The sequence below is a fragment of the Nomascus leucogenys genome, chromosome 4 (genome assembly GCF_006542625.1).
Source record: "Nomascus leucogenys isolate Asia chromosome 4, Asia_NLE_v1, whole genome shotgun sequence".
Lineage (NCBI taxonomy): Eukaryota > Metazoa > Chordata > Mammalia > Primates > Hylobatidae > Nomascus > Nomascus leucogenys.
The window spans coordinates 48,336,054-48,356,916 of record NC_044384.1 but is presented as its reverse complement, the minus strand read 5'-3'; the positions used below and the strand labels follow the sequence as shown (position 1 = coordinate 48,356,916).

General features: G+C 36.4%; 1 protein-coding gene across 2 annotated transcripts in view; it reads left to right on the top strand.

Moving 5' to 3' along the window:
• Nucleotides 1–2,215, top strand: part of DSG4 (desmoglein 4) — a 38,175-nt gene extending 35,960 nt beyond the window's left edge. For both annotated transcript variants that reach the window (XM_003261968.2, XM_003261967.2), the window contains one exon: nt 144–2,215. In XM_003261968.2, coding sequence (XP_003262016.1) covers nt 144–911 — 768 coding nt within the window. In that variant the 3' untranslated portion in view covers nt 912–2,215. The remainder of the gene's footprint in view (nt 1–143) is intronic.
• The last annotated feature ends 18,648 nt before the right edge of the window (nt 2,216–20,863 follow it).

The following is a 20,863-nucleotide window of genomic DNA, read 5'->3' as shown; positions in this document are numbered from 1 at the left end:
CAATTATTTTAATGAGTGATTGATACCATTATTCGGTTTATTCTGTAACAACTTAACTCAGAAGTCTCTCTGAGGGATTGCTGTTATTCTTCCTTATTTTAGGGAAAAAGAAATTTCTAATTCGCATTTCCTTTTAATTTTAGAAGGCATATGCTTATGCAGATGAAGATGAAGGTCGACCAGCCAATGACTGCTTGCTCATTTATGACCACGAGGGAGTCGGGTCTCCCGTAGGCTCTATTGGTTGTTGCAGTTGGATTGTGGATGACTTAGATGAAAGCTGCATGGAAACTTTAGATCCAAAATTTAGGACTCTTGCTGAGATCTGCCTAAACACAGAGATTGAACCATTTCCTTCACACCAGGCTTGTATACCAATCAGTACTGACCTCCCTTTGCTTGGACCTAATTACTTTGTTAATGAATCTTCAGGATTGACTCCCTCAGAAGTTGAATTCCAAGAAGAAATGGCAGCATCTGAACCTGTGGTCCATGGGGATATTATTGTGACTGAGACTTATGGTAATGCTGATCAAGGTGTGCAACCCACTACAATTATTTTTGATCCTCAGCTCGCACCCAATGTTGTAGTAACTGAAGCAGTAATGGCACCTGTCTATGATATTCAAGGGAATATTTGTGTACCTGCTGAGTTAGCAGATTACAACAATGTAATCTATGCTGAGAGAGTACTGGCTAGTCCTGGTGTGCCTGACATGAGCAATAGTAGCATGACTGATGGTTGTATGGGACCTGTGATGAGCGGCAATATTTTAGTAGGGCCAGAAATTCAAGTGATGCAAATGATGAGTCCAGACCTTCCCATAAGCCAAACCGTTGGCTCCACATCCCCAATGACATCTCGACACAGAGTAACACGATACAGTAACATACATTACACCCAACAGTAAGTGCTTTATGGTCAGTATTCTATATGGAGACCTTGCACCTTGTGATCACCAATACATCCACCAAAAATATATAATGTACCATATATATTAATAGTCAACAAATACTCAGATATTCTAAGGTCAATGCCATTATTTGATTATACCATTTTGAGGGTGAATATGGCTAGGCACTTTAGATAAGCCTTTTAAAAATTCTTTCTGATTTTAAATAATGTGTCAAAAAATGTGCAGAAAAATGTATTGCATCCCTTGATACTGTCTAATGAATAGCACATAACTCATATTGTGAATCCTATGGGTCTTGAGGCCCCTAGAACCAGTCTTGTAAACCAAGATGCCTTGTTCTTGGAAGTTACAAAAGAAGCCCTGTCTACATCCACCAGCCATATTTTTCTTTAGAGAAATATTTATATTAAAATTTTTAATTGAAAAGCTGAATGAAATGTACATTTCTGAAAGGAACGTAGAGTATCTGTCAATATCTTTAAATATCTGAAGTCGTTTTTCTCTTCAAAAGATTTTTCAAGATTATGCGCTATTAAGCAATAGGGGATGCTTAATATAATAAGAAAAGAGTTTGCCAACTGAAAGCATTGCTGGAAATGGTTCATCAAAGAAAAATATATATTTTTATTGAACTTTATTGATTTATATGATTAACTGTAAATTAATCTAGAATAGCAAAAAAAAATGACAATCCTAAAGTAGAAAGAGTTATTGGGGAAATATTAGAGTTTTCCCCACTTACAGGGAATTTTTTCCCTACTGTTGCCAATTATGTCAGAAAAATACATGAAATATGGCTTAATCAATTTCATTGACCTGAATCATAGAGCTTTCAACTGGCAACCAGATATTTTCCAAAAACACTCTGTAGTTATTCATATATTCAACAATATTTACTTAGAAGCAACTAGGTGTTGAGTGCTAGTCTTGGCTCTGTGAATGTACAGGTAAAGAAGACAGACATGGTTTCTGCCTTCATAGAGCTTCTATTCATTTCTAGACTTAAAATAAAACTCTGGGATATGGCTTTAAGTTCCTAACAACAATAATTAACCAACTATTTAAGTCCATTACCAAGTTGTGTTTCTCTTTGCAACACTACTGTTTATGTTGAATAAATAAAATGGAAACACTTTGCTTACTTTTAGTAGGCATAAAGCTGACTTGAGAAAAAGAAACTCTAGCCAGGTAATTTTACTTAATTCTGTAAAATATGTATACAGTAGCAGCAATAATGTGACTGAGATAATGTAAATGAAATAAACTTATTTTCAAGGCTTAATCCTTTTGAAAGGAAATAATTGTAGTGCCTCTTGCCTATCTTTTGCTCCTTTATGAATAAAACTGTTGTAGAATTTAAGTCATCTCAGATAACCTCTTACCTAGTTCTCTCATTTTCTAGACAAGGAATCTAGAAATAGAGAGGTTAAAGGACCACAACCAGCTAGTTGTGGTACAAAGCCTTGAACCCATTGTTCAGATACCCTAGCCAGTATGCTTTTTTATACTATAACTTCACCAGATATGAAGAGGATCCAAACCTGCCTGTTGCATACTCTTTGCTATTCCCTAATTGGAAGAAAAATTATCTCTCAAAAAATTAAGTTTTATGAAGTGTAAGCTCAGACCAGCTAAAACATTGTAATGCTACAAAGTTATTTACAGATTTCCTAATATTTTCCAAATTATGTGTACTGCCAGCTGCTACATCCATTTCTCACTTTAGTAAATTTTACTACTCTGTAATTGATGAAATCCATGGGGTAGCTAAGGAGCATTGGTCTCATGGTGATTAAACACTCAAGCAACAACCAGCCACATAGCATCTGGCACACACTCCGTTCTGTGGCAAATCCTGACATGGACATTTCTCGCTTAAAGTTTGCATTGGATGGCTTTTGTTAAGTCAAAAACTAACATGTTGGTGAGACTGCAGAGAAAAGGGGACACTAATACAATGTTGGTGGGAATGCAAATTAGTCTAGCTACTGTGGAAAATAGTTTGGAGAATTCTCAAGGAACTGGGAGTGGAATAGCCATTTGACCTAGCAATCCCATTACTGGGTATAAACCCAAAGAAAAATAAACTGTTCTACCAACAGGACACGTGTACCCACGTGTTCACTGCAGTGCTATTCACAACAGCAAAAACATGGAATCAACCCAGGTGCCCATCAACAGTGGACTGGACAAAGAAAATGTGGTACATATACACCATGGACTACTATGCAGCCATAAAAAAGAATGAAGAATGAAATCACGTCCTTTGCAGCAACATGGATGCAGCTGAAGGCCATTATGCTGAGCAAATTAATGCGGGAACAGAAAACCAACTACCTTATGTTCTCACTTATAAGTGGGAGCAAAACACTGGGTTCACATGGACATAAAGATGGAAACAATAGACACTGGGGGCTATTAGAGGAAGGAGAGAAGGAGAGGGGCAAGGGCTGAAAAACTGTCTATTGGGTACTATGCTCACTACCTGAGTGATGAGTTCGGTCATACCGCAAACCTCAGCGTCACGTGATATAGCTTTGTAACAAACCTACGCATGTATTCCTTGATTCTAAAATAAAAGTTGAAAAAGAAAAATAACAAAATAAAAAATTTATAAACAGGTATCTTTTTTATATAATGATTTCCATTCTTTTGGGTAGATGCCCAGTGGCGAGATTTCTGCGTTGAATGGTAGTTCTATTTTTAGTTCTTTGTGAAATCTCCATACTGTTTGAATGTTTTTAACTACAAATGGATAAGTAGGATCATACTCTTGGTATATAGAAATACATGTTGTCGTTAGAGAAATTTTTTGAGTGTATTTTAAATTACTGTTATCATTTAACATTTAAAACATGTTAAAAAAATTATAAAAATGAACTCAATAAGTTTTCTCTTCTAGAATATAGTGATTATTTAAAATTTGGGTCTTTTTTATATTTTAAACTGACCAAAATTGTGGAAATTGACCTGCAAAAATAGAGTTTGCATTCTATTAGTCCAATCATTCTAAGAATTATAAAATAGTCAAAACACTATGAGATTTAAGAAATGAAGAATAGTACCAAGCATTTAACTAATAGATTACTCTTTTTTTTTTTTTTTTTTTGAGACAGTCTTGCTCTGTTGCCCAGGCTGGAGTGCAGTGGCATGATTTTGACTCACTGCAACCTCCACCTCCCAGATTCAAGCGATTCTTGTGCCTCAGCCTCCCGAGTAGCTGGAACTATAGGTGCGTGCCACCAAGCCCGGCTAAATTTTTTGTATTTTTAGTAGAGACGGATTTTTGCCATGTTGGCCAGGCTGGTCTCAAACTTCTGGCCTCAATCAATCCACCCACCTCGGTCTCCCAAATTGCTGGGATTACAGGCGTGAGCCACCACACCTGGCCCTGCTTACAATTTTAAAAGGAGGTTAAAACACCACTTGTGAAAAGGATAAGATAATGTTCCTGTGAGCTTTTTCTTCTCTTTATCAATACACAAAGACTTAAAGCTGCTTCCAAAGAAAAGATTTACCTCTAATAGATGCCCTCCTCCATACGATCTGTGGAAATAAGAGCTGAACAATGTAACTTTCTCTCAACATTGTTAGTAAGGAGGAACTCTTCCACCATTCCAAGGTGATCAGTATCATTCGGAAGCAACTCAAACTTCCAAAATTGACATATTTTTTAAATGTCATCTCAAACGAAATAGCATAAACCAATATTCTCTTTACTGCTTAAGACTCAGGGTATTAATTTGTCTAAGAAGTAAAAATGATATTGTGTTTATGTTAAGGTTTGAAAATGAACCCAAAAGCTCGAGAAATTATATTTTATAAATAAATATGATAACATATAATCTGAATCATATTTCCTGCCCTGTGAAATTACCTGAGGGGGTAGCATCATTACATGAATAAATGGGTTATCTTGGAAAAGTCTTATAGGTGAAGGGAAAGGAAAACATTAAGAACATAGAGTTAATAAACTTGTTCAAGAAAAAAGTTATTTTCTAAAAAAATTCTTCTTTTGAACTAACTATTTCTGATCATGGTGTATTAATTACTAAATGTAATAATTTTTTATGTATTTATTTAAAAAATATATATGATGAAACGATGTTTTATTTTCTCTTTGGTGAATGTAGCATTTCATAGGTAAACACAGACAAATTCAGAAAATCTTTTCCCATTTTACTGATAATCATCTTTATTATTACGTGCACAGTACAGGGGCATGAATTCACTTGTAAATTAAAATTTAGAATAATTCATTTGTTTTTAATAATAAAATTTATCAATAGAATTATTATTTTATTATTAAATGCTTATTATAAAATAACAAATTTAATAAACTCCATAAATTATTGTAGATACTGCAATTAAAAAATTATCACCATAGAATACTATGCAGCCATAAAAAAGAATGGCATCATGTCTTTTGCAGGAACACAGATGGAGATGAAAGCTATTATCCTTAGCAAACTCATGCACGAAAAGAAAACCAAATACCATGTGTTCTCACTTATAAATGGGAGCTAAATGATGACAGCACATGGGTACATAGAGGGGAACAACAGACAATGGGACCTCTTGGAGGGTGGAGAGTGGGAGAAGGGAGAGGATCAGGAAAAATAACTAATAGGTACTAGGCTTAATACCTGAGTGACAAAATAATCTGTACAACAAATCCCCATGACACAAGTTTACCCATGTAACAGACATGTACATGTACCCCTGAACTTAAAATAAAAGTTTAAAAAAAATTATCTCTTCCCACTGGATTCAATCTTGGGGCATGAGATTTAAGATACGAATTTAAAATAAAATAGTACTAAGCATTTAACTACCAAATTAAAATTTTAGAAAGAGGTGAAAACAGTACTTGTGAAAAGGGTAAGAAAATTTTCCTGTACAATTTTTTTTCACCAATTCTCTATTCAACAAAATTATTACTATTGTTTCTGTGCCAGAGGTACCAATTTACATAGAATAAGGAAAGAATAATTATTTTCAATCAGGGGAATTGAGGAAGGATGTAGAATTGAAGATGATGTAGAATTTTGTCTGACGGAAATTACAAAGATATAAAAGCCAAAACACAGGCTGTATCCAAAGACTATTAAGTAGCCAAATTAAACATACTTAAAAATGTCTGAAACAAAATAGGAATTTTAAAATTATCATATAGTCAACCATTTTAAGATGATGGTTACTGCATTAATTACTCAAAATATACTATCCTATTGAATTATCAAAATAACACTCTGAGGTATGATTTATACCCATGTCATAGATGAAGACACAAAAGCTAAGCTAAGAGAAATCCTCTTTTATTTTTCGAGATAGAGTCTCACTCTGTGTCCCAGGCTGGAGTGCAGTGGCGCGATCTCGGCTCACTACAACGTCCACCTCCGGGGTTCAAGCGATTCTCCTGTCTCAGCCTCACGAGTAGTTGGGATTACAGGTGCGTGCCACCACACACGGCTAATTTTTGTATTTTTAGTAGAGACAGGGTTTCTACTAAACCAGGCTCGTCTGAAACTCCAGATCTCAAGGGATCCGCCAGCCTCGGCCTCTCAAAGTGCTGGGATTACAGGCATAAGTCACCACACACGGCCAGAAATCATTTTTGTTAGAGCTTAAGTGGGTAGCAAAATTAAAATTCAAACCCAGGACTCACTCCAAAACTCTTACTACTACTCACCAAATTCTTTTATTTAATTCTGGAAGGATGTGTGAGAGGCAGCCTGTAGAAGGATCTTGAATCCAGTTAGGAGGTTGGATTTAACTTGGTAGGAAATGGAGAACCAGTGAAATTTTTTTGTACCGGCCAATGGGCAGGCCCAATTTTATGAGGTGGCACTGAGACGGCCCTCAGGAATCCTCATGATAGTCTGTCTGTGTTCTGTTGAGACACCCAGGTGGCTCGTTCACTGCGGTGGAGAGCCTAGTGTTTGTCTCTGTGGAAGTCAGGATCTCCTGATAAGTCACCATTCCAAGCCTAGGAAATCCTTTAGCTCACCACTGAGGTGAGCAGGTCTGTGATGTTTCTAAAGCGACTCCAATTAATCATCCTACTTGTTAGCCAAAGTATTTGCACATTGAATGCCCTTCCCGTTTTGATCACTTTAAGTGAGGTGTTTGGACTAATTGTAGTTCCTAGAACAGGGCCTGCTTTCTCATACCTCTGTCACGCTGCTCCACCCTAGTTTCTTAATCTGGAGCCCTCTCCACCTGCCTCATCTGTTTAGCTTTTCCTTACTCACTCACCTCAAGCATTGCCAGTTCTCAGAAGCATTTCTTGTTATCTCTTCCACCACCCCAGCCTGCTGGGGTGCTGCTAATAGTCTCTCTTCTATTAGGTTGACATACGATTAGATATGCTGATAATTCTGACTATTGTTACAGCTAGCTCTCCTTTATTCCCTTCAGAAATTACCACACTACTTCCCTGTGCCTGCTAGCCTGTGAGCCCCTTAAGAATACAGACAATGCTTTTCTCTTTCCTGTATCTGTGATGTTAGAAAGTCTAGTGTATAGCACGCATTCATTTAATTTTAGAAGTGAAAAATATAGTCAAGTTTTCTCAAGCACCTAAAAGTAAGTGTCTACAGTTCAACAGTGTCGCCTCTAGATAGCAGCCTTCTGAATGGTCTCCAAAAAGCTTGTGTCAATGTCACCCTTAAGGAGAAGATGCAAGCCTATTAACTAACAGGACAATCACATTTCCAGAGAAATCGATCTTTTGCAGAAAGAGTACTAAAATAAAGTCACGGAAAATAACTTGGCATGCTTTTTGAAAGAAATTGTGGTATAGATGGATAAACTAAATTCTAAAAATGCTACAGAGAAAGTGAAGCTGGGAAATGTAGTTCCACAAAGGCCTTAAAAGTGTGTGATGGTAGAGCAAAATTGACAATTGGTAATTGTCAATCCAGCACAGATACCCAACACAGCCAGTTTTTAAAGCAGTGATAGCAGATTTGCTTTTCCTACAGTTAGCCAAACAGAGGTATTTGAATGTGAATTTAGTGCCAAGAGTTTGTCATTGAATTTTTTCTAGTATACTCTTCTGTAGCTTGATTTTCTCACATTATTATGAACATCATGCGGTGTCAGCACACGTTTATCAACCTCATTCATTCAAAAATCTGCATAATACTCATAAATTTGCACCACACCTTTTTAACCATTCTCTTATTACCAGAAAATTAGGCTGGTTTCAGTTTTTGCTATTACAAATAATGCTACAATGAATATTTACATATCTAATATAGACATGATATAGATGTACATACAAGAACAAACACATGGAAGTTGAAATATTTGTATCGGATAGACTCTTTAAAGAGGGATGCCGTATCAAAGCACATGGACAAATAATTTTTATAGCGTTTTCCCAAATTTTTCTGTCAACAAGAATGTCCACTTAGACTTTTGCCAGCTGTTCTTGACAGGGCTTGCTTAGCCATAGACCTAATAATAATTGATGTTATCAGCTTTTTAATGTTTAATAATCTAATAAAGATTATAATTACTTGATATTACTCATCATTATACAAAATTTGGCATTCAGTAAATATTAGTTGACAATAAAAGAAATTAATCAATCAATATAAATTACCATATATACTTAAATACATTTCTAGTCTCTCTTCTATTAGATTGATGTATTATTGGGTATGCTGATAATTCTGACTATTGTTACAGCTGTAGTATACTGTTTTCAGTGTGTTTACTATCTGACAGGTACAATCCCCACCCATTGACTCTTTTTTTATTATTATTATCTTGGCACTTCTAATACATTGAAGTTAAAAAAATTTGAAGGATATGTTTAGAATTAATTAAAATTAAATTGGATTATACATTAATAACTTTGATATCTTCAAAACTCCGGCATTAATTTGTAACTTTGCCTGTTCCATTATGACATTTACACAAGATAAATGATTTAGAAGAATGTTAAAAGTTCTGGAAATTTGCTGATCATTGACAGAGGCAATTGATAATAAGATTGCTTTCATTATAGCCATTAGTTGATTAATAGTTTTTCTTTTCTTTTGAAGTTATTTCTTATGTATAAATTCAGTAACAAAAAAAATTACATGACAAGCAGCAAAATAGAGCTCTCGATATTAAGAACTAGATGAAAGTTATTTATTTTAATCATATTTTCCAAAGCAACATGAAAGCCAAATAAATGAATCCTAAACTTAAACTTACATGTCACATGGAAAAATCCCACTTCCAGAAAGCCAACTTAATATCAGTAAATGTGAGATAATTTTCAACTTTTATCATAAAATTTGAAATACGTAAATGATTGCTACAATATTTTAAACATAGACTATCAAATACAGATCATGAAAATTAATTTGCTAAGACAACTTCTTTAAATTCTATTTTAGCTTACTTGAAATACCAGTAGGCTGAAGAAACCCAGTTGATAATGAGAAGGAATTACTGGCAGCAATTTTGCCAAGGCTTTTATGGATTAAGAAAGCAAATAAATAAAAAAGATTGTGAGATGTCTTATCATTTTTGAAAATAATAAGGTAAAAGGCAATAAAACTATTCAAGCAATTATATACATTATTTTATATAAATTATACACATCCATTTATATATTTATATATAAATTTTTATAAATAAAATTATATAAATCCATTTTACAGATAACAATGTGTATTGTCTGGTTACTGAAGTGTTGGCACACAGGTAGCATGTGCTAGCACAAAGTGTTTGTTCACTAGCTGAATTGTGCATAAGAAAGGTAGTGTCAGGGTGCCAATATATAAAGTAGATAAAGTGAGTTGAATGAAAGGGGAACAAATGAAAATTGAAGACTACCTGTATTTATTGTTGTTGGCATAAAAGATTGACCCTAGAAAACTTTTCTTAAAAAGCAGACCACAAAATATAAATCAAAACCACAATAAGACAGCATCTCACTCCAGTCAGAATGGCTTTTGTTAAAAAGTCAAAAAATAACAGATGTTGGCAAGGCTGCATAGAAAAGTGGACACTGATACACTGTTTGTGGGAATGTAAATTCCTCCAGCTACTGTGGAGAGCAGTTAGGAGATTGTCAAAAACTAAGAATTGAACTACCATTCCACCCAGCAATCCCATTACTGAGTATATACCCAAAGGAAAATAAATTGCTCTACCAAAAGGACACATGCACCCATATATTCATCACAGCACTATCCACGATAGCAAAAACATGGAATCAACCCAGGTGCCCATCAGTGATGGGCTGGATAAAGGGAATGTGGTACGTATACACCATGGAATACTATGCAGCCATAAAAAGGAAGAAAATCATGTCCTTTGCAGCAAGGTGGATGCAACTGGAGTGATTACCCTAAGGAACTAATGCAAAAACAGAAATCCAAGTACCACATGTTCTCAGTTATAAGTGGGAGCTAAACATTGGGTACCCATGGACATAAAGATGGGAAAATAGACACAGGGCCTACTGGAGTGGAGGTGGGTGTGGGACAAGGACTGAAAAACTACCTGTCTGGTACTGTGCTCACTACCTGGGTGACAGTCATATCCTAAACCTCAGCATCACGTAATATACCTTTGTAATAAACCTGCACATGTACTCCCTGATTCTAAAATACAACTTTTAAAAAATGAAAAAAAAAAAGAGAGAGGAAAACAAAAAAGGACCATACTTTGGTTAGACATTCAGAGCTAAGGTTTTCTGAGATTGATAAGATTACCGAGTTAAAGGTAAGAGAGAGGCTGAATGTGTGTTTGATAGGGAGGCAGCAAGTTTGTGTGGTGAGTGATGGTGAGGTGTTGGCACAAAAGTCACCATGCACGCATGTGATCAGAATAAATATTGATTGACTACGAAGTCTTGTTAAATACACATTATGTATTTAACAAGGAGGCACTGACTGGGTGACGACTTTGATATCAGTGTGGCATGAGCCACCATATGTGGAGAACATGAAACTAGATAGGAATTTAAAAAAAAAAAAAAGTAAAAAACAAGTATTTACTAAAATGTGTCTAGCACTAGGCTAATTGTTTCTCAAAATTTTTCTTATTTAATACAGCTTATGATCTTTCTTTTATAGTTGAAGAAAATTGAAAAGAAAAACTATAAGGAAATCACCGTGAACCAATTCCAATGTTCATTCATTCATTCATTAAATGTTTTTTGAGCATTTTCATTATTTGCATATGAGCTAAGGGCTAGGAATAGAAAGGTGAATTAGGGTCCTTACCATCAAGGACCTCAGTCAGATTCAGGAAGAAGTAAAGGGTTGAAATACAGTATGAGAAACAGTTATACAAGGGGGTATGACTGAGAGTGTTAAGGGAGAAGAGAAGGGGTGCCTAGCCTTAATGAGGTGGGAAAGGCTTCCCATAAGAAACGACCTTTGAGCCAAGCCTGGAAGGAACCACAGGAAACAGCCAGATGAACAAATGAGAAGAGCATTCCAGGCCAATAGGATGGAATTGGAGAGAAGGAGAGAAACAGGGAAGATGGAGAAAGACTGGCTCCTCTGACAACTGGAAGCAGCTGGTAAGGCTGAAGAATAAAGGCAGATCATCACAAGATAGGAAGGAGTCAGAAACCTGGAAATGAATTACATGCTAAGGAATTTCCATTTTAATCTGAAAGTTAAATCTGAAAGAGAACCATTGAATATGCCTAAAGAAGAACAGTGAATTTGAAATCTCTCGTGAAGTTTGCCTCGGCATGCATAGGAGGAGAATGAAGCTGTTGATGAGAAGACCAGAAAGGAGCTGTTTCGATAAACCAAGGCAGTGAAGAAATAATATGCGTTCCATCTACACATCTTAACGCTTGGGATAACTGAATAATTAGCTGCCCACATCACAAAACCTTACTACAATTGTGCATTTCACATCATCAGCAAATGGTGGTAACGAGTGATGCCGGCTGTATCCCAAAGGTGGCGCTGTAACCTAAAAGCACGGAGCCCAGGAAATGCCCTGCAAACTCTAAGGGTCTCTCTGTAGGACTACGCGCTGAAGGAGCTGACTCAGACCTAGTCCTCCACCTCAAGAAAAATATGCCTTCTACATTTACAAGGAATAGAAATGAAATGAAAAGACAAACTCCGTGTTACGATGTCAAGGTTTTTTTTTTTTTTTTTTTTTTGCTCTTAGTGCAGGATGATTATTTTCCCAGTATAAAATTAACATGTGCTCATTGTAGAAAATTTAGAAAATGTAAAAATATAAAAGAAAATGAAAATAATTTCCCATTACCCAGAGACAACAACGAACACTATGATAATTCTCCTCAACTAATACTAACATAGCTCTACCCTTCAACTGATAGGTAAGGCCTAGAAACCCAAATCTGTGACTGAAATTTAGTCTTTCTCTAATACCCATATTCATCGTACACATTATTTTTTTAGTTGAGGTTATCCTATATAAAAGCCTGTACCTGCATTTTACACTTAATATTCTTTGTAAAATAATTAAAGAGATATTTCATCCCATGAAAGGACACTGAGGTTTCCTCTACTCCTTTTATATTATAAGTGATTGTGTGATTAATATCTTTGTGCATAGAGCTTAACATGCACTTTACATTATTTCCATTAGAACTGAAGTTTTGGGGTCAACGACTATGCACATATTTTAAAATCTGTATATTACAACACATTGTTATGTTAACAAGAGAGTCCTTGATGTTAGTGAAGACACCTTATACACCAAAGTACAATAATCATAGCTATAAATTTTTTTATATCTCTGGAGTTCTAGTTTTCCTTCCAGTTCTGAGTCTGTGAGACCAATAGATATCATTATGAAGCTTACATTTGTTTATAAGGATGCCAGCATTATAAAGGCGTATTTAAATAGATAACCTCTGCTATCAAGGGTTAGATTGTGCCAGTTGTTTTTGGTGGCCATAAAACTTACTTGGTTTTTGGACTGAAGACAATGTAGGCTTTGCTATCTATAATGTGTCCAGCTCCATCTATATATAGTATAGTCCTAGAACCAAAGTTATAGGACATAATTTTCTAAGAAAGAGCCATATTACATCTAACAATTTGAACCCTGAAGAACTCTCTCCTCCAAGAAAATAGGCATGAGAAGACCTGAACCACAATACCACAACAGAATCTCCCAGGTATTACCTGTGGGCTGATTGATAGAACTCGGTAGACAGCGATCAATAAGTATCCTTAGATTTAAATACACATTTTAGAGGAAAAAAAATATTCCCAGCTTAGTCCTTCAGTGCAAATGAGAACAAGAAAAAAAGAAAAATATATATATTCCCAGCAAAAAGGACATGATCTGACTTGATAATGGTGGATCTTATCCTGAGATGGCACTTATTACTTATCTTCATTCCTAATGTCAAACAATTGAAGATTTTTACACTGTCCAGAATACATTACACTATGACTAATCTTTCATAATTTGTGGATTTCATGTACCAACCTGCTCCTTCTTATTTTCTATTTCCATAGTTTCCATTTCCACCCCTCTCTTTGCCTCCCTTAATTTAGGGAATGTATATGCTCTGCCTCACCTGCACTGTGATATTGGCAAGAAAGAAGGTACTGTGACAACTGACATTTTAACTCAGATAAAAGGTCTTGTTTTATCCCTTGGACAGGATGGGAGACCTGGACATGTGAAGGAACATTCCATTTATATAGTAATCACTTTCATAACAGTTACAAGCTGGGTGCAAACTCCGCCAAACAAATGTCGCAAGCTAATAAGAGTCACCAACTTTTTCTGATGGCTGTTATCTATTCATACAGCAGCATAATCTTCACAGCATGATTAGAATCCTTTATCAAAGACTCAGAATGCCTCCACCAACTACTGAAATCTAGTAGTACTTGAGGACCAAGCCACAGAGCAAGCGCTAAAAAAAGTTAACTAGAACCTTACCACTTTTTCACTCACCCCAATTTCATAAAATGTATCAGTAAAAAACAACCAATTATCTAAAGAAACAAAAAGTAAAGCAAAATTATTTATCACGTAGGTAACTTGGTATCAACTAGGTAACTTATCTATTTTAATTTAGGAAGTTAGTGTCTTCCTTCCTCAATTTTCAGATTTTCCGAGGGGAGGCTAAAAAGGCTCGAGAGGTTCTCTACAAGGAGAAAGCAAGCCAGAGAATCTGAAAAAGTGAGCAATTCGCTAGCAGAATAAGACAGAACAGTACACCTACCCTCTATTAACTCCAGCCTCTCCCAGTCTCTCTCCAAGGCATCAGCTCTTTTCTGCCCTGCATCACAGGCTACCTCCAAAAACAAAATCCAGAGCATCAGTAGGGCACTGGGCTTCCCCGATTCCTCCCTCCACACTCTTCTCTCCCCTAACGGGTGAAAGGAGGAGATAAAGAGAAAAGACCACAGATAATCTCACTGGCTTAGGAATTATGGTTTCCATGGAATAAAAAGGAGTGTTCTTTCTCTGAAGATGAGGGTGTGTTCACTTCACTGCATGTTTTGGCAAAGTACTTGTCAAGCATCCTCAGCTAAGACAGAAAAGCATGTAGCTTAACAAGAAAAAAGGCTGAGAAATGAAATCTGAAGTTGAAACCACTAAGCTCCATGACAGGCAGACAGATTAGCAGTGACTACTTGAAAGAGAAAACATCCATCAATTTGCCAACAAGAAAATCTGGTCAAAATAAGGAAATGCTTTCTCATGAGTCCTGAAATTTGAAACAATTGGTGACTCTAAGGGTTGGGTGCGTGATTAATAGCAACCATACCTCCTGAATTTTCAGGGCAGGTTCATAATTATTATCACCACCCCTGTCAGGCTTAACTTAAAATCATCTACCTATTGTCCTCTTATTATACATTCTTGTTACATCAAATTGAGTTTTAGAAAATACAATCACCATAATGGGCATTCGTTAAATATTTGTCAATTTTGCATAACCAATCAGTCATGTATAATCCTTCACAGCATGAGTCGAATTAGTTCCTTTCTTTCTATGCCTGTTGGCACACCCTGATCCAAAATTATACCATTATCTCATTTATCTTTATGTCTCTAGGTCAGACTCTGCTCAGTACGTGTTAGGCACTAATACATGCCTGTAAAATGAATATTTGTTGAGTTATCCTTCTTCAGTCACTTCTTAACACTTTTACCAAAATCACCTCTTCTATTAGCTGTAGATTACAGGAAAAAAATCTATCTTTTAAAAAAAGAAATTATAAAGAGATGTGTTATTAACCTTTCAGGGGTAAAATATTAGATGCTTCAGCTTCTTGCAACCAAGGCTTGCAGTTTGCATGACTGGATTGAGAATTCTATTCATACTTGGGTCCAATTCTGGGATAAGACACATAAAATCTGTTCTCACTTCTTTTCTTATTTATAAAATTAAAGAATTTGACCAGATCGTGTTTTTCAAACTGTTAGTCACACCTCCAATGATGGGTCATAAAGTCAATTTAGTATGCCTATCTGGACATTTTTAATGAAATTAAATAAAACATTTAAAAAATCAGAATACATCACACAAAGTAAGAGTAAGTATTGCCTTAAAAATTTTGTTTCGTTTCTGTACATGTGTCTGTGTGTATGTGTGTGTACTGGTTGGTGGCATAACTATGTTTTTGACCATGAGTTGTGGTTAAAAGAAATTTGAAAGCCACTGGACTAGTTCATGTTAAGTTTCCTCAGGCTCCCAAACGCTTGAATTCTATGAGTATGTTGCGAGAGATATGGGAAGGGTTTTTTAGTGCTAGGAAGAGGGAAACTAGAGCAATAGACACAAGGCAGTATCCCCTGGAGCAGAAAAAATGCTGTGCATGTGAGAGATACCATCAGTACCCTCGATATTATACACATCACAGGAAGGTAAGCACTGGGTAGGTCCTTTCTACAGAAAACCTCTTCCAGAAAAGCACTGGGAAAATAAGAAAGTCATTAAATCCTTAGATTGCAAGACAGGAATTTGTAAAAATGAGTACTCAATGGTCCTCACCTACTCTAGGCCCATTGTAATCGTTACTAAGGAGAGGCAGTTTATCTACATGAAAGAAGTCTGTGGTTGTAGGTGCATTATATTTCTTCATTCATTTAAATGAAGCCTAGAAAACCCCACTTTTGACTGTCTTTGCTTTGATTTTCAACTTTTGAAATATAAAACTAGACGACATCTTGTAGATGTTGATACATGTGCCCCTTATCTTCTAGCACTTTGTCCTCAACACTGGCAGGCTGCGCAAGGGTAGACCAGTCCCTTACCCCTCTGGGCTTCATGGTCATCACCTTCAAAAAGTGAGTTTCTTGGGCAACATAATCTCTGGGTGTTAAATTGCCCAGTTGTCACCTATTCCTATTTAGCAAGATAATCCCTGTTGGATAAAATATCTTTCCTAAATGAGAGGGACCTGAGGATTCCAGGCATTTTTTTCAAGAAGAAATCAGTCCTAAAGGATCCTCTTTGTGAGTAAAGCCACAGGTATGCAATCCCCAGAATATTTTATAGTCAATTGAGAAAACTGGACAAAGCCCCTTGGAGAGCAATGAAGAATTGTTCCCTGAGGGACAACTTTTCTAAAAGGAACTCCAGAATTCTTTGGGATTTTGTGTTAACCTCACCTCTTTCCCTGTGCTGCCCTTCTTGATGGGCTGAAAGAGAAGGGGATGCTCACATCTTTGTCAGGACATCCATCCCCCTGATCGATGGATGATGATAGATGATAGATGGATCGGGGGATGATAGATGGATCAGGGGGATGATAGATGGACCAGGAGGATGGATGCCTGAACCTGACCCCAGTAAAGGTGGGGGTCACATTTCCCCCCAACACACAGTTGTTTGCTTTTCTTCAAGCTCGTGCACAGAAGATTTGAATTAAATCTAAATGAACATCAAGCAATTTAATTAGTTGATTTTTTTAAGAGTGAGAAAAAGTTATTTGGGGACATTTACATTTTTAAGTGAAAATACAAAACACAAAATTTTCCTCTGATAAAAAGATGATATAAGCTTCAGATCCTCATTCTGCCCAGAGGTAATGAGGAAGAGTGAACTGACAAAGGAGGAAAGTAATAGAAAAAACACAGAAAGAGAAGAATAGATAGGCAGAGAGGGAAAAAAAATGAAACAGCAGAAAGGAAGAATGAGGGAACAAGAGACAGTAGAAAGCCCGGAAAGAGTAGGCTGGGTCCAGAAAGACAGGAAGAAGGGCACACCCTGAAAGGTGATTAGAAGCCAGCCCCTCCCACCCAGCCCAAGGCAGAGCAGAGGGAGAGTCCGCCTTCTAGAATACAGTCATTTCCTGGTTTGGAGTTGGGTGCACTAAATAGCTGCCTCTTCTGATTCCTTAAGCTTCAGACACTGAAACTTGCCCGTATCCTACTGTCTGAATTTTTGTCACTGACCCTGATCTTAGATTTCCTCCCAGGACCCCCCCAGCTCTATTCTTCCATGTAACCCTCAGAGGATTGATTTCTAGCTCATATTTTGCTCAGGCTTTTAATCCACTGAGTTCACTTCAACTCAACAAATATTTATGCAGTATCTGCTATGAACAGACTAGGCACTGGGGGTACAAAGAGAATCCCACCCTTGGGGGAATCATAGGCTAACAAGAGAGATCAACTTTTAAGCAAACATTTCAGTATAACCTTTAAGAAAACTCTACCCAGGTGCTGTGGGCATGCAGACACAGAGCACAGGCTAGTACGTGAGCTCAGAGCTGGGTACCCGGAGAAGACGGATCTTGAGCTTAGTGCTAGGGAAGCAGCTAGGAAAGGGGTGGGGGAGTCCTGTTCCAGCGGTGGTGGGGGGACAACCACCAGCAGTCTGGTATGTCACACACATAAAGAACATAAAGTCACGCCAGGGAAGGACAGGAAATTAGACCGAAAATGTCATTGACCAAGCACTGGAAAACCACGCGTCACTCAAAATAGCTGGAAGTTTATCTTACGGTATTTGGGAAGACGTTGAAAAAACTTAGGTAAGCGAAATATATGTTCAGGTTTGCATTTCAGTTATGTATTTTTAGTGCCTGTTTGGTGCTGGCACCGAAAAGGCACATCTGAAATGCAAACCTGAACATATGTTTCCCTTACTTAAATTTCCCTTACTTAAACTTACTCTCATTATTTGTGGAGAGTAAGTTTAGACGAAAAGAGGAAATTGGGCTGGTCCGGCTTTCAGTTCTTTATTTCTCAGCCCGTCTAGACCCGTAACAGTCTGGACCTATTGGGTACCACTGAAGGCAGCTGCCCAGATAAGCTACTTTGTCTTTGGACCTTGAAGGCTATTACCAATGAGCTAGTTTAATATCTTTAATATTTGGTCTATTTTTGCAACTGCTGAAATATTTTGGAACTTGTTTCACATGTTAAATAGACCATCACTTCAGAGCACTAGAATCTCCCTTGGGGTCTTCACTCCCATTTTAACCTGAATTAATTAGCAGCATTCAGACAAAAAAAAAAAAAAAGGCCAGGTATGGTAGCTCATGCCTGAAATCCCAGCACTTTAAGAGGCCAAGGCAGGAGGAAAGCTTGAGCCAAGGAGTTTGAGATTAGCCTGGGCAACATAGCAAGACCCCATCCAACCTTATTTCAAAAAAAAAAAAAAAGGAGCAAGTGGGTTAATCGTATATTATGATGCCTTCTGATAACATGCAATATGAAGTGTTTAGGATGCATTCTGGACAAAAATATTTAATTAGAATTTGACGAACCTTTAAATTTAAGAGTAAAACACAAGGGATTAGAAATCCAAGGATAGAGGAACAAGTTAAACAACATCTCAAGACCAATACAAAAGTGCAACATTTTGTTGGATAACTGCTTCAGTTTTTTTCAACAAGTTGATATTAAAAATAATAATTAAATAAAAGGACACTGCTAAAGTAAAAGAAATTTGCGGAAAAAAGTTGTGTTTCTGAGTCAGATCCTGATTTAGACAAATGAACTATAAAAATCATGTTTTGTTTATTTGAGGAAATTTGAATATGGACTGAGTATTAGAGAAGATGAATATTTAGTGAGCTCTAAAAGGTAGAGCTCATTCACGCAAAAAGCAAGTAACAAAATAGCATTTACGGTAGAATCTTATCTTGGTATAAAAAGACAAATAAATGTGAATAGAAAAGTAACTGGAAGAATTTCAATCAGGAAAGGGAACTAATATCTATTAAGCACCCTGTATGTACTTAAATGTTATGCTGAGTATGTTTTTTAACATCACTTGTTTAATTATTTAATTCTCCCAAACACTTCTTGCAAAGAAGATGCAATTTACCCCATTTTACAAACAAGACATGTACTTTAAAGTTTTTATAAAAATACTCTCTGGTGGTCAGAATTTGGTGACTTTAATTTCTTTTTGGACTGGGTGTTCTAACTTTCTGCAATGCATATTTACTACTTTTGTAATACTAAAAAGGGGTTTTTTTTAATTATGAAGACACTCCTAAATAATACATGGGTCAAAGAAGAAATCTCAAGATAATTTTGAAATGTTTTAAACTACACAAAAATGAAAACACAACTTATCAAATTTGTGGGATGCAGAGAAAGCAGTGGTTAGAGGAAAATGTATAGCATTAAATGTATACACTAGAAAAAATAAAAATCTAAAATCAATCATTTAAGTTTCCACCATTGGAAACTACAAAAAAAAAGCAAATTAAATTCAAAGTAAAGAGAAGGAAAGAAATAACAAAACTTAGAGCAGAAATCAATGAAACTGAAACCAAAGAAAACAACAGAGAAAAATCAATGAAACCAAAAGGTGGTGCTTTGAAAAGATTAAAAAATCAATAAAATTCTAGCTAGGCTGAGTAAGAAAAAAAGAGAGATGATACAAATTACTAATATCAGAAATGAAAAAGGGACATCCTACAGATCCCATGGACATTAAATGCATAGTCAAGAAATAATACGGGGCCGGGCACGGTGGCTCACGCTTGTAATCCCAGCACTTTGGGAGGCCGAGGGGGGCGGATCACGAGGTCAGGAGATTGTGACCACGGTGAAACCCCGTCTCTACTAAAAACACAAAAAAATTAGCCAGGCGTGGTGGTGGGCACCTGTAGTCCCAGCTACTCGGAGAGGCTGAGGCAGGAGAATGGCGTGAACCCAGGAGGCAGAGCTTGCAGTGAGCCAAGATCACGCCACTGCACTCCAGCCTGGGTGACAGCGAGACTCTGTCTCAAAAAAAAAAAAAAAAAAAAGAAATAATATGAATGACTCTATGCCCACAAATTAGATAGTCTAGGTGAAACAAACCTATTCTTTGAAAGGCACGATCTGCCAAAACTAACACAAGAAGAAATAGACTGTCTGAATAGGCCTATATCTGTTAAAGAAATTGAATAAATAATTGATAACCTTTCCAAACAGAAAGCAACAGGCCCAGATGGGTTCACCGATGAATTCTATCAATATTTAAGGAATAAATTATACCAATTCTCTAAAGTCTCTATCAGAAGAGAGAAGCTGAAGGAATACTTCCTAACTCATTCTATGAGGCCAGCATTATCCTATACCAAAACTGGACAAAAATATTACCAAAAAAAAAAAAAAAACTACAGACCAGTATCTCTCTCATGAACATAGATACAAAAATCCTCAAAAAAAATTAGCAAATAAAATCCATCAACATATTTTTTAAAAATATACACCAAAACCAAATGGGATTTATCCCAGTATGCAAAACTGGTTCAACCTTTAGAAGTCAATTAATGTAATCCATCACATCAACAGGCTAAAAAAAAGAATCCAACACACATTCATGATTTAAAAAAAAATCTCAGCAAACTAAAAATAGAGGGAAACTGTCTCAACTTGATAAAGAATGTCTACAAAAAACCTACAGCTAACATCGTACTTAATAAGAAACTCTAAGATTTTCTCAGTAAGATCAGAAAAAAAGGCAAGAATGTTTCCTCTTGCCACTCCTTTTTAATATCATATTGCAC